This window comes from Lepisosteus platostomus, chromosome 6 (assembly GCF_059453375.1).
Source record: "Lepisosteus platostomus isolate fLepPlt1 chromosome 6, fLepPlt1.hap1, whole genome shotgun sequence".
Taxonomy (NCBI): Eukaryota; Metazoa; Chordata; class Actinopteri; order Semionotiformes; family Lepisosteidae; genus Lepisosteus; species Lepisosteus platostomus.
This window is the reverse complement of record NC_142616.1, coordinates 41604137-41618678: the sequence shown is the minus strand read 5'-3', so window position 1 is coordinate 41618678 and position 14542 is coordinate 41604137. Positions and strand designations below refer to the sequence as shown.

At 37.6% G+C, this 14542-nt stretch overlaps 1 protein-coding gene across 1 annotated transcript; it reads left to right on the top strand.

The window, feature by feature from the left end:
• The first annotated feature begins 3907 nt into the window (after window positions 1-3907).
• On the top strand, window positions 3908-13392 carry LOC148661723 (uncharacterized). The gene is made up of 6 exons (XM_088635863.1): window positions 3908-4098; window positions 4862-4944; window positions 5845-5959; window positions 7302-7414; window positions 12219-12333; window positions 12876-13392. Exons 1-6 carry the CDS (start codon window positions 4047-4049, stop codon window positions 13049-13051), a joined length of 654 nt encoding a protein of 217 aa, XP_088491989.1. The 5' UTR covers window positions 3908-4046; the 3' UTR covers window positions 13052-13392.
• Window positions 13393-14542: the final 1150 nt, after the last annotated feature.

Sequence of the window (14542 nt, the reverse complement as noted above, 5' to 3'; positions counted from 1 at the left end):
GGCTGTGCTGTGCGGCTTGCGACGGTGCGCTGCTGATGCTCACTGACCGGCTAGTTAGTGTTGGCTTTAACTAGCAAAGTTTGTGCACAGGAGAAAAGATGACTGTGGGTCCCAGCAAGTCAGTAAGAAGACCGGTTCGTTCCTGATGAAGCGCTAGTTCTGAATAGTGATTCAGCTGTCCACAGTTCCGACCTGTTCACTAGGCCTGCTGCTGGTGCTAACCTCGGGTGGATCCTCTGGTTACTCTCTGGCAACCTCCGCTCTCGACTCTTAGAACAAAGGAAAGTTCTGGCACTCGGACACACTGGCCGTTCCGTGGTTGTCCGGGCTGAGTCTCAGGATGGTCAGGAGGCGCGCTGCGAGAATGTCCTGCCCTTGGGAGCCTTCTGCTCCTGGGCCGTCCTGCCCTGGAATTCTCCTTTGAATTCCGTTTAGAAAAGTCCACAGAATTCTCTCAGAATCCTCCACAGAATCTTACTGAAACTCTCAGGCTCTCTGTGTTGCCTGTTTTTACCTGGAGGAACTTCAGCTCGTTGATTGGCGGAAAGTTCCATGGGCATCAGAGTCCCACGTGGGTTACTCGGCCCTACCAGTCCCTGATTGGTTGATCAAGGTGAGATATGATTCACTTACTCCTGACACTTAGGAATGCAGTCCAGATGTCCATCTGGCACTCCCTAGACAGATAGGTGCCAATGGATGACCATTGATCATGATAGCCAGGCTTAGCTAAGTGCATCCCCATTTGGGAGCTGTCCCTTATCAAAAGAAAACATCCTTAAATCAGCCTGCATGAATAGCTTCTCTGTGGCTGCACCACAGAGATGAACAGAGAGATGGGGCCTTATTTGGGAAAGCTCAGAACACTTAATTCTTTCTTATTAATAAGCCTCGCTGTTACAGAGGGTATGCTTGGTTACAGGCAAGGTATTATCTTTACTTTAGGAAGGAATGGGAAGAGAAGGAACTCTGATGCTGCTGTGAGCATGCTTGATTAACTTATATCATTATAAGTCATCCTACTGTATTTTATTTCCATTTTTTGGGGGTTTTTGTTCAACTTAGCTCTCAAACTCAATGGCCATAAGGTGCAGCATTTAGGATAGTGGTATAATTTTCTGGTTTTAGCCAAGAACAGTGGTAACTGTTGCGCTGCAAACTAGATCAGAATTCTGAGAGGTAGTTGAGCAGATACCTACCTAGTTCGTACAAAGGATGCCAAGCACGTATTTAAACTGTACTGCAGTTAATTTTAGCTTTCCTGTTTGTTTCAAAAATAAATCTGTTTGTGGATAGTACATCAGTTATTATAGTCAAAGTACTTTAGATTTTCCTGCTATTCACAACTAAACTCACATATATTCATGCATATCAGCATCACTGTTAATATAAACTAGTTTTACTAAAGTATTATAATCATTTTCATATTGATCTGATTATGTTTTAGCTGATATACTGAATGCGGCAATAATCGCTGAAGATTGGGTGATTATTACTTGATCAGAACACTCTCTCTATATTTTAATATCTTCCAATTAGTACACTTTGCATAGAAGATTCCCACTGGTAAAACACACAAGAGTTTGGTTCTTGTCAGATAAATTGTCCTACCTAACAACAAACATTTCAATTTCTTGACTCACACAAAATGATTATGATGAGATATTAACGAGAAAGCTGCAAAAAGCAAATGAGGCATACGCTAGTGAGAGAGACTAGTACAATCCATTATCATCACTACAGTACAGTATATTGTAGTTTCCGTTTATATGACAGCACATCTCTGTAACAGGACAGCCAGAACTGGACATTATAAACAGGGTTGGGCTACCAGAGGGTGGCTTTGAGACACTATGAAGTCCACAATGTTTACATTCTCACAAGGATATTAAGCCTGCTCCCCTAGGAGGCTGACATCCTATAAAAGAGAGTAGACATTGTCCTCTCGGTCTTTCTGATGGGGGAAACAGTTGATCTCAGCACAAGATTATTTGTGGTGATTTAAAAGGTTTGTGAATAAACAGTATGGTGTATCTAGGTTTACCTTGTTTACCCTTAGTAGCAACCTTGATTGTTGCTGTGTCAGCCTGCCATTAAGAAACAAGAGAGGAAGAGTGGATTGGCCTAAATGGTTTTGGCTGAGTTGAGGTTACTGTCCAATGCTACTTAACATCTTAAGTTGGATTTCGTATAGCCTAGAAATGGTGTTGGGAAAATGTACTAACAGTTTGCAATCATCTACAGATTTAACTCTCATAATAAGGGATGGCTTTATGTGCAGGTTCCCTGCCACACTGCTATCTAAGGGGGATCTGTAACAATCTCATCAAGAAAAGCCTTGTATTCTTAAACCTGGGCACGATTTCAGGAATAGGGTTGAGCACCAGAGCCAATAAGGTGGGTGTGCAGCTGCCTTCTTCTGGGGGACTAGAGAGTGTTTGAAAACCCTGGCAAAGTAGGCAATCAAATCAACCCTGCAAATCTTTGGGAAATGGACAGAGACTAGAGGATCAACGTACAAGCAAACAAAAGCATGCAAAATTCTACAGAGATAAATATCCAAGGATAGAACTAAATAAATGACCCTGAAGCTGTGGTGATGTACTACCTCCCACAGAAAGGTATTAGTACTTATAATAAGAATATTGCTTCACTTGTACAGTATATCTTTTTCTTCTGTTGTTTAATTGCATACATTTGCACTTGCTCAAATGTAAGCTGTTTGAATTCTTAATTCTGCATGTGTTCCCAAATGACCATTCTAACACTAGAACTAGGACATAACTACAGGGAGAAAAATGAGTAGGAGAAAATCAGACTGGGGGCGTTCAAAGAGCTCCCAGGATACAGAACGGCAATTTTACAAGAAGGTGCAGATGTGGCATTATTTCAGGAAGCAAGAGGGAGGCAGTTTAAAGGATCCTGATCATATGTCAAAACTTGCAGTGTTGATATTGTATACATAATTACAGTACCTGTGCTAGAGATACACTAAGCACACTTGTTACATGAAATCTCTATACGCCTGTCAGGCAAATTCAATAGCAGAAAGAAAAAAAAACAGAAAGGCACAATTAATTTCAGAGGGAAAATGCGAAGCTTGTTTTAGAATGTCATTCATCACTGTTTCCAGAATATGTTCTGACAAGAAAACAGCCTGCACTTACTAAATATGTACACCTACAATTTCAGAGTTACAAATGCTGAACTGGGGTGTTAATTAAGTGTATGTGAAGCAGAAGAACAGTATTTCTTCAAGATTTGTGGTCTTCCAGTTCAATTCACCCCACAGTTCAACTGAAACCCATTATAAAAAGCACTATAAGAGAACCCAAGTGTCATCTAATTTCACTGAGAGCTTCTATGTTTTCAAATGGACAGAAAACAGTGTTTTACTCAATTTTATATATGAATGCTGGTGTTAAAACCGTTCCTGTACATTTCACCTTAGAACACAATTTCTGAGTCTATCTTTCAGATGCCTGTTTGTACCAAAGAAAATTTTTATTCTTAGCATTAAAACAGACTGCTTTATAGACCTTATGCTAATGATTTGAACTAATGGAGAAGAAAATGTAAAAGTAATTCAGTGTTAGGGTATTATTCAAACACATTAATAAAATCTGTTTATTAGTTGTATGCTTTGTAAAGAAAGAATGTTACACTGGACGATATATCAGGTCTTCAAAGCACTTGCATATTTTCTGGAGGTTTACAATTTATGCAGAACTTCTTAACTAATCAAATCCATACATTTCTCTTCTCTAAATGATTGTTAGTTAAAATGTTTATATTTGAATTTAAGATTCCAACCAAACTATTCAGAATTGCTGGTAGAAGTATTGCAACACTATGTACACTGATTCATTAAGCATTTGTGTCCAGTCTGTTCTTACACAATAATTGTTGGCTGCACGTCGCATTCCCTTACATAGTGCAGGGAAAGAACTTTAAATTCTCTGAAAGGGGAACTTTAAAACACTCAAAACATATCAGTGCTACATCTTGCATATCTCCACAAGCTGTTACTGACAATAAGGGATATCATGGGATTAATAAACTTCAGTTGTTTGTTGGTTTTCTGCTTTTTATCAAAAGGTGAGTACTTTTTTTTTTGTTGCTCTCAAAAATAAAAAATTGTAGTAATAGTAAAACTAAACTAATGGACCACTATGATGATACGTGGTTCAAGGTATTCATTAAAGATGAGTTGTTTTTATGCCCTTTTCACATGAAACATACTGTATACAAATTAACTTTAAACTTTCAATCAGATCCTATCTTGAAAAATAAACTGGTCTGATCTACCAAAGTTCAATTTATTGGTCTATGGTCTATTGGTCTAGAATAAACAATGTTTTGGATGTACTTAAAACAGAAGGTAGTAAACATCAAGATGGATTTGTGGAGAAAACAGCTCTTTTGAATGTGATTTCTCCAGTGAATCCAGATTATGTATCAAAAATGAAAATACACTGACAACTACTGTTAAAGCTTTTTTTGCATTAACAATTTTGATTGTATTAAAGTTACATAATTTACTTTTATATGTGCTGTGAGTGTCACAATAATATTGGAGAGTATTTCAAGAACATATTCAAAAAATGTTTTAATCCAAAATGCTTACACAGCTGTTTGGAATTTTCAATAATATGCTGATTTAAATTATTGCAGAATTTGTTTGAGTACCACTAAAAAATAAAATAAATGCTTAAAAAAACTTGTATCAGTGAGATGTATCATGATTTTTTTATGCAAAGTTCTTTTATAATCCTAATTCTGCATTTATGTAGTTGCCTAAAGGGGGCAATTTGATGTTTGGAGTCTGCAATAAGATATGTAACCTGTGCTTGAATTCTAGTTTTCACCTCGTCCCTTGCCTCTGGTATAAAGAACTGCTCATCCTCTTCCACTGAGCCTAAAATCGTCCATGCAGAGCTACAGGTACTGCAATCAATTGGTCGCTTTCTACCACTGCCTGTTTGCTTGTTCTTTTTGGCAATGCATTTACTGTAAATGTTCAGAATAAAACTATGAAAACACTACTCTATTAACTTTGGCTGCAGGTTGCTCCTTCATGTTTAAACTACAAGTTAATTAGACACATGAGAATGATTGTAGCCTTCTCTTTATGGGTGCCATGTCAGAACCACCTTGGCACAGTTGCACACTATCTTATAGGTGCAATCCCACAGTGCCTCACAGGATGCCCCTGGTGCAGTCTTAACAGTGTCTCACAGAACTAGCTGTCCCTCCTACCAACCCCATATATACTCCTAACTTCACATACAGTACTGTACCTCTCTGCGCATCAGTCGATGGGATTTCAACAACACTTTAAAGCTGTTTAATAGTGGGCAGTTAAAGAACAATTTGTATTTAAGCAATCACAGCAGGAACAAAATCACACTGACTTGGACCTGGAGAATATGACAGCCCAAACCATCTGTTACAACTGTGAAACAATTCCAAGCTTGTTGGAAATGTCTGAATGTAATGATAAAATTATCAGTCCTTACTTGAATACCAACTTACTTTCCAGGCACCTTGTTTTATACTGGGATACTTTTCAAAACTACATTTCAATTCAGAGTATCACTATTGCCATTCTGCCATTCTGAGAGTTTACACTGGATTTTATTGAATATGCAGGCTGGTACAAAATTATTCTTGGTATTATACTGATTTATTTAACATCTTCATTATAATTATTGAGACACACAGTACTCATAATATGAGTATTTGCCACCTATGTTTTTTACAATGTACTTTTCATGTACTGTAAGATAATGTGTTACTTACTGTATAATGAACAACAAGTTAAAGCAGATTTTCTTCTCTTAGAATTTGGCAGAATGTGTAGGAAAGGTCATTGACAACTGGAACGAAGAGCAGGTTACATCTGTTTTGGATTCCCTGCAAACAGCTATTGATTTACTCAACAAGAAACAAAGACAACGTAAGGCACAGTCAAAATACTTGTACATGTTTGCAAACCTTTTCCTCCACTCCAAAAACTGCCTTTTGCTTTTTCTTGTTCTAAAACCTGATGAATTTCAGTTCTGTTTGCAAGACAGGAAATAGATTGATTTTGTTATGTTAAAAGCTACCTGCTTGTTTGTATTCCCTGTAAGTCACACAAACAGTAGAAGGCACATAAAATTTGCCATCAGTGTTTTGTATTATCCTTGATCTAGAGTCCTGAAAGCTACTATAATGTGGCTTTGCCGGTCACATTATAGTAGGTCTATAATGAAGAGGTAGGTCTTCAGTTCTGAACGAAAACAGTAGGAAATGCTTAGCCACACTGAAGACAAAACTGGGATAAAGTAAACAAAAATTAACATAGGTTTATCATAGGTTACAGGAGACATTAAGGCACAAAACCTTATTAATTACCTGTGAAGAATTCCAAAAATACTGAACCATCTTTTCTATTAAAAATAGACCTCTGAAATGGAAAAGTAAATCTCTAAGTACAGTCAAGAATGGCCCTACTATCAGAGCCTTCCAGCCTCAACAGGGTTTAGCTTCTTAGCACACATTCTTTCTCAGAATAGACTAAACCTGAACATTCCCCTTTTAAACAAGTTTTACATGTCTATTTAAACCAGATGCCACAGAACATAGCATAATTTAAATAATTTTATAGCATCATTTACAGTAATTAATTTTTAAAATCTATTCACAGTTCACATATACTGTACTGTAATACCTGTATATAACATAACATGTATCAACTATACAGTACACCACTTTTCTTTGAAGAAACTATTAAGCTGTCCTTAAAGCCATTTCCACATTATGCTGTAGCATGATACAGTAGATTTACAACAAAAAGCAAAAAGTTGCTAGCTTTTGGGGATCTGCAGGTTTGTCCTGGTTTTTGATTGAACAGGAGCTGTGAAATGCTTAATTGTGCCATACATTTGCTGCAAGAATAGCTTGATCTTACACTACGTCACTGACAGAAAAGGTCTATAAAATACAAAGGACTGCAGATTTCTACAGACCAAAGTGACAATGAGGGTGGCATAGTAGATTGGTGGTTGGATTCTGGGCTCAGCTCTAGCAAGTCCTGTCTTCTTGATGGACTTTGCACACCCCTCCCATTTTTTCTCATCCAAATACCATCTTGGCAACATAGGAATTTTAAATGATCGATCAAGACATTTTAACAGGAGGAGTCCTAAAAATACATATATGTTACAAGGCAGTGAATGCCATTAAAATGACTGTTAATATTGCATGTTAAAGAATATGTTATAACCTAAAGAGTATTTCTATATTTTTGGACTTAGGTTGTGAGGATGTTGTTCCAAAAGAATGCCCAGCCCCACTGCCCCCCAGTGATGGAGGCCTGGTGTGTGTCACTTTCAATGAGACACGCTACTGCAAACCCATGTGCAACCAGGTAACCACATTGAAACAGGAAACAGCCAGGGGACCAGCATTACGTAACAGACTGCTTTTGAAACCCCATACCTGGAGTGTCACCAGCTATCGATTTCAAAAAGGGCTATGCCAGGTTTGCAAAAAAACAAACATGCACACTGTGTTGATGTTAGCAAATTCAATTTAAATTAATGTAGCTTCAAATGAACTGTGACCTTCAGACACTTACTTTATGAAAGTCAGATGTGGACCTGTGACATCTGAACTATAGGGCCCATACTCTGAATAAGCATCTTTGCTGGGTTTATTCAGCAACCTCCCAAGTGTGTTTGGAGTATACAAAAAATATCAGCTATTTTTTTTCTCTAACAGAAAAAGTTCTAACACCTTCACATACAGATTTGCCTTTTGTATCACAAGAAATCTTGCGATATTGAAATCTTTTTACTGTACCCGAAAGCTTACAAAGAACTCAGAAGGCTAGAAAATACTTCTGCTGATCACTACTACCTAATTAAACCTTTATGACATCATATTCCAACCTGCATATACTAATACTGTCAATGACATTAAAGGATGAACAAGTGTTCAGGGTACGAGATTATCTGGCATTTCACATGCAGTGGGCAGTGTGCTCATAGGAAAATAAGAGCCAAGGTCTCAATTTACCAAAGAGCCTATACTTTATTTTTGTAGAGCATTTATTGTCTTTGTCTCCCATTAAAATGAGGAATAAATTAAAACTGCACAAGAAGCATACCATTTTATTAAAGAAAACAAGGCCTTTATTTCTGTTTATATGTTGAGGCCAGTCTTTTAAACATCTTTTTGATATGTTTGAAAAGACAGAAAGACTAAATAATCTCTTTAGGGTAGAGATTCCCTCCAAGCTATATTTATTATACCAAATACCTGTAATTATGCTTTGTAATCAGTCTTCTTCAGATGCCTTCTTTTGGGCATCTATAATAATAAGTTATAGGTTTATTCCATGCTGAAAAGAGAAGAAAGAAAACACAACGTTTCGGCCGTGGAGCCTTCATCAGGTGTGAGAAAGACAGGGCAGTGAGCATACAGCATGGAGAACTTTACTGCAAGGAGAACAAAAGCTGGGAGAGAGGAGGAGTGGGAGGCGGGGCAAAGGGACAGACAGAGTGACCAATCAGGTAGTGTGAAATCAGGATAGGTGAAGAGAGGTGTGAAATGAAACTTAAAATGAATAGAGAGAATTTAGAAGAAAATTAGACTTTCTGATGTTGGAGTTAGGAAAACAAGCTTTGAGAACACAGACGGAGAGATTAGTGTGATCATGGCCATCAGAGGTGAAATGAGAATCAATAGGTTTGAAGAAATCTTTAATCTTCACAGCTCTAACATGTTCTCTGAAGCAGTCTCCGAGTCTCCTTCCTGTTGTCCCAATGTAGATGGCTGGACAAGTACTGGAAGAGATACAGTAAATAAGGTTGCTGGATGTACAAGATATCATCTGAGTGATCCAGAATTGTCCTGAGTGGCCTTGAATGAGGGGAGTGGTGGCACTGTGGCTAAGGATCTGCACCTGTGGCTAGAAGGTTGCCGGTTCAAATCCTGTGGCTAGCAGAGGAATCCTATTTCGTTGGGCCCCTGAGCAAGGCCCTTAACCCCAACTGCTCCAGGAGCGCTGTATAAATGGCTGACCCTACGCTCTGACCCCAAGCTTCTCTCTCCCTGCCTGTGTGTCTCATGGAGAGCTGGGGTATGTGAAAAGACAAATTCCTAATGCAAGAAATTGTATATGGCTAATAAAGTGATCTTATCTTATGAGTGTGGTTTTAGATATGTATTTGCAGGTAATACAGCAAGCTCTGTTGCAAGGGAAAGTGCTGGTGTGGATGGTTGCTGAGGGTGGTCAAGGGAGCTGTGAACAAGAAGGTCACACAGATTAGGTGGTCGGCAATATGAGATGATGGGGCTGTCAGAAAAGAGGGCTCCAATGGAGGGATCATCCAGTAGGATGGAAAAGTCCTGGGGATAGAAAGTGTGTTGGGGTGGTAGGGAAGCACTATAATAATAGTTCAGGTGCTTCTCCAAACCTATTGTTTCTCACTTCACCTCTGATGGCCATGATCACACTAATCTCTCCATCTGTGTTCTCAAAGCTGGTTTTCCTAACTCCAACATCAGAAAGTCTACAGAAACTAAAATTATCCTGCAGCTAGGATCACACGTTTCCCCTTCTCTCAATGACAGACTAATTCTTCTAAATTCTCTCTGTTCATTTTAGGTTTCATTTCACACCTCTCTTCAGCTATCCTGACTCCTCAGTACCTGATTGGCCACTCTGTCTGTCCCCTGGTCCCACCTCCCGCACCTCCTCTCTTCCAGCTTTTGTTCTCCTGCTACATTACCTTTGCTTACTGCCTTGTCTTTCTCACACCTGAAGAAGGCTCCACGGCCGAAACGTTGTGTTTTCTTTCTTCTCTTTTCAGGATGGAATAAACTTATTACTTGTATCTATAATAATATTCAATCACCGAAAGCAGAAGGAATTAGAAGCTTCATCCTTGTTATAAAGAAAAGCTTTTGTTCAGATGAGTGTACGTATTCCATCAGGTATATGAGTCATACTGTAAATGACTCTGTGGAAGTAAGTGCTGCCTCAACAAAATAAGAAAGGCTTAAAATGAGAGGTCGATTGGCCCGTCTAGCTCCTTGGGTTGTTAGTATCAAATTGATTTGAGGATCACATCCACCCCTTTTCTTTCAACACGCGAGTTTATCAGCTTTAACAAGACACCCACAATCCTTAGTGCAAAAAAGTGTCTCATTTTGAGTTTTAAATGCACTTACCCATAATTTCTACTTGTGTCCCCTGGTTTGTGTTTCACCGTTGATTCTGAAGAAGTCTACACGATTGACTTATTCAAAACCTTTAAGAACTCTGGATTCTTGAATCAGATCCCCTTGTATTCTTCTCTTTTAGCCTGTCAGTGTAGGGCATTTGTTTGAGCCCAAAATTTGCCTACTATGGTGTCTGTTTTTTTGGGACTAATTCTAAAGCAGCCATATTGTTTAATTTTAATATGGTGACCAACTTTATATACATGAAACATCGTACAAGATAGATATAACATCCTTGGATTTAAATTCTATACTTTTAGCTATATATTCAAAAATTGTGGTTGCTTTTTTATTTTTTATTTATTGCTTCCACACATTGTCTAGAGGAGTACAATAGTGTGTCAATGTAAAAATGTAAAGCTTTTTCATAGGTAGGGATTCATCCTCTTTGTTTCCATCTTCTGTTTTTTTATGTTATTGATACCTGCATTTGGCACTTTGCAATTATCTATATTAAATGTTACCAGACTGGTGTCTGTTCATAACTTTGCTGCTTCAGAAGTGTATGCTAATCCTCAAAGTTTGGTATCATCTGCAAATATAATTAGTTTACTCTGCCAGAATTTATTTTTCCAATACACAGTATACAGTAAATTGTAATGAGCAGTGTCCTAATACAGATCTTTGTGCTACTTATTACAACACCCCAATCTGAGCATTCATCCCTTATCTCTACTCTCCTGTTTCTATATAATTCTGTAGTTTTTATTAGAACTAATATCTTGACTATTTTAAGTAATAACCTTTATCAAAAAACTTCAGAGTATCAAAATATATTGTGATGTTGTAGTTCCTATTTGTAGTTCCATTATTGCAATTATTCAACAAATGTTGAAGTTGTAAAGTGAGTCCACCAGCAAATTAAGACCCTAAATTCTGGAGTACCAATACCATAAATAACTGCATCGTGTGCAATTACCATTATACAGTATATGTACGGTACATACTGTAAACAGAGACAAGTGCAGACAGGCAATTAAGTACTTTTCAGAGAGGCTTAATAAAAGTTTGAATATTTATTACACTAAAATCCCAGTTACAAGGACAATAATATTAAATGGAAGTTAATGCGCCATCTTATTTTTCCCCATAATTTGTTATTTTGATCATTTAATGATTACCCTATTAATGGACTGAATACTGTGTTGACATATTACAGAGCAATTCAATATTTTCTTTACTATTCTGCTCTTTTCTGCTTATACAAATTTGCTCAACAGCAGCTTCACAAAATAGTTTATCTTAGTCATGACATACTGCTGAAAATAACTCATGATTGCCCCTTTCATATTCAAAAGAACAGTATAGCATACAATGTTATATTGTATTGTATGCCAGCAGCCATATCACCCTTCAACTCACAACTGGCAAACCACAGGAGCTAAGCAGGTGTGACCCTGGTCAGTACCTGAATGGGAGACCTCCTGGGAAAAACTAAGGTTTCTGCTGCATTTGGTGTTAGTGGGGCCAGCAAGGGGTTGCTCACCCTGCAGTCCATGTGGGTCTAGTGACGGAGACACTTTACTGTAAAAAGGCGCCGTCCTTCGGATGAGACAAAAAACTGAGCTCTGTGGTCATTAAAAATCCCAGGGTGTTTGTTGTAAAGAGTAGAGGTATAACCCCAGTGTCCTGGCCAAATTTCCCAGTGGCCCTTACCAATTATGGCCTCCTAATAATCCCCATCTATAAATTGGCTTCACCACTCTGTTCTCCTCCCCACTGATAGCTGATGTGTGGTGAGTGTTCTGGTGCACTATGGCTGCTGTCGGATCATCCAGGTGGGGCTGCACATTGGTGGTGGTGGAGGGGAGTCAATATAAACAATTATTATATTGTTGGGTTATGTTAAAAAGCATGCTTTACAGATGACTTTTAAAGCTGTTTTCAGCAACGAAAAATATAGCCAACTTTCTGGCCAACTAACTGGCTTTGTCTTTTTTAAGGAGTTTGATTTTGCATTCTTGAGGAGAAGTCGATTGTATGAAACATGTGGAAAACACAACAAAAACACGTGGAGCACTCAGTACATTGGTGGAAATACACTGGCTGTCTGTAACAGTGAGTTTTTCAATATTTTAAATATTTTATCACTGTGTAGCACATACTGCACATGTACTGCATTAAATTTATTATTTTAATTCATGTTTTTAAAAAAAGCATATGAGGCATTCTGAAAAAGGTTTACTCCCAGAGGAAAATTTAGGAATTTCAGGAAAATCCTATTGACTTTGACTGTTCTTCTTCACTATAGCCTTTAGATTGACTGTAGTGCCTAGATTTTTCTATCCCTGGAAGAAGGACTATCACTCTTATATTATATATGAGATCAACTATAATCTTAATCTGTAGATACATTCCATGCTAAATGTACTTTCACTTTAGAAAACTTCCCTGCTAATGAAGTCAGATCACAACATTAGAGAGACTGTCAGTGTTACCATTTACCATAGTATATTCTCGCTGAGGTATACTGCTCTGCTACACATCTGTTTTGGTAAATACTAAAGATGAAATACTATCCTTAAATTTAACCTTTCCCCTTTATTTTATTTTCTCCTCAAAATTGCTTTAACACATATGCTGAATACTTTTCCCCACAGAATCTACATTGCATGTTTCTGGAGTTAATAGCACATATTTTCCAAAGGACCAAGACTGCAAGAAAACGAAGTACGGTCAAAAACAACAGATAATAAACACCTTTATTCAGGAGCTGGCTGACCGTGGCATAGAAGACAACCATAAGAAGGATTTTGACTGCCTTATTTGTGGATAAAAAAAATATCCACTATCCACTGATACACAGGGTATGGGCTTAAAAACAGTCTCCAGTCTACACTATATTCACTTTTTAACTTACACATAAACTCCTTGGATTCACTACTTATTCTATGTTTACTTATAAAATAATAAACACATTTACAATTTCAAAAACTTTTAAATGGTTCCAATACATCCCTCTTATAAGTGTACAGGGTAAGTGTTGTGAAAGTGTTTTTTTTTTAAATAATTGTACAGTACCATGAGGTCGGTGTTTCAGATATTTAAAATACATTAGTTGAAAAGCTGATGAGCTGTCAAAGTCAGAATTATAATAAAGTAACTGAAAGTAAAAAAGGAAGGACTAGTGTCATGGGAAGATGGGATAATCGTAAAACACTCGGGGGAAGATAATGAATAGGACTGACAGGACCATGCCAGGAATGGCATGAAAGAATAGCTTGCTTGACATTGCCTTTTTATTTCACAAATGCCTGTTTTTATCATTATCTTTTCACATTGGTCAAATTTGATGTGTTATCAGTCCTTTTCATTTGTTTAGATTAGACACAATGACTGTGCGTGTTAATAACCAAATAAAATGCAGAAAAAATACCACCTACTCCTGCCTGTTTCTCTTACCCTAAACTGTAGATATTTAGTTGTTCAAAGCAATGCCAGTTGGAACTAAATTTTAACATATTTCCACAGTAACATTTAAGTTATAGGCCTTACCGTAAACCACAGAGGCACTGATTTTTGAGGAGACTAAAAACCATTAAAAACTGCCATCTTTATATGTGGCCATATAATGTTTACAATATACTGTATAGTGTCTTACCACATGTCTAAATGAATTACATTTAATAGCTTATTACAGCTGCCAATTACAGGGACAACATGTCACAGCATTGGTTCTACAGGTTGCTGTCAGATGTTCACAGAGATATTGTACGGAACCACTGCTCCAACAGCAGGTAACTCATCTCTAATTGAGACATGCATAGTGCAACTCAGATGAATGTCCTTTTAGCATTTTTGTTACATTTCCCAATCACTGTCTGTAAATCCTTGGGGCTGTCTAAATTAATACGTCAGTCAGGTCTGCGGCTGGTTTCACAAGAAGCACATACATCAACAGTTCTGCCTTTTACAAGGTCCATTACCTTAGCCTTCCTTTTACATTGCACAGCACACTGCAGAAAAGACCTTTGGCAAATTTGCAGAACAATTTCTTGGCTTGCTCTCCTATCTTATATTTCATTGCTATTCCATTCTAATATTTGTTAGCAGAAATTTTTACCGTATATTAGCTAGGTATATTAAAAACTGAATGCAGGGCAACCATCACAACCCACAGTTAAATACATATAACATTAAACAAAATATTATCAATTTATGGTTGGCATACATTTTAATCTTATCTTTTATAGAACACAGAACAGTAATGAAAAAAGAGCATTAACTTGCACAAGCAAGGGAAACAATGCGTTAGTGATAGAAATGC

Bases quoted from the DNA above. Each gene is read 5' to 3' on its own strand.
- LOC148661723 (XM_088635863.1), top strand. From the start codon at position 4,047: ATGGGATTAATAAACTTCAGTTGTTTGTTGGTTTTCTGCTTTTTATCA. The intron at 7,415-12,218 runs GTAACCACATTG...GTCTTTTTTAAG, and splicing joins GCAAACCCATGTGCAACCAG to GAGTTTGATTTTGCATTCTT. The intron at 12,334-12,875 runs GTGAGTTTTTCA...TTTTCCCCACAG, and splicing joins TACACTGGCTGTCTGTAACA to AATCTACATTGCATGTTTCT.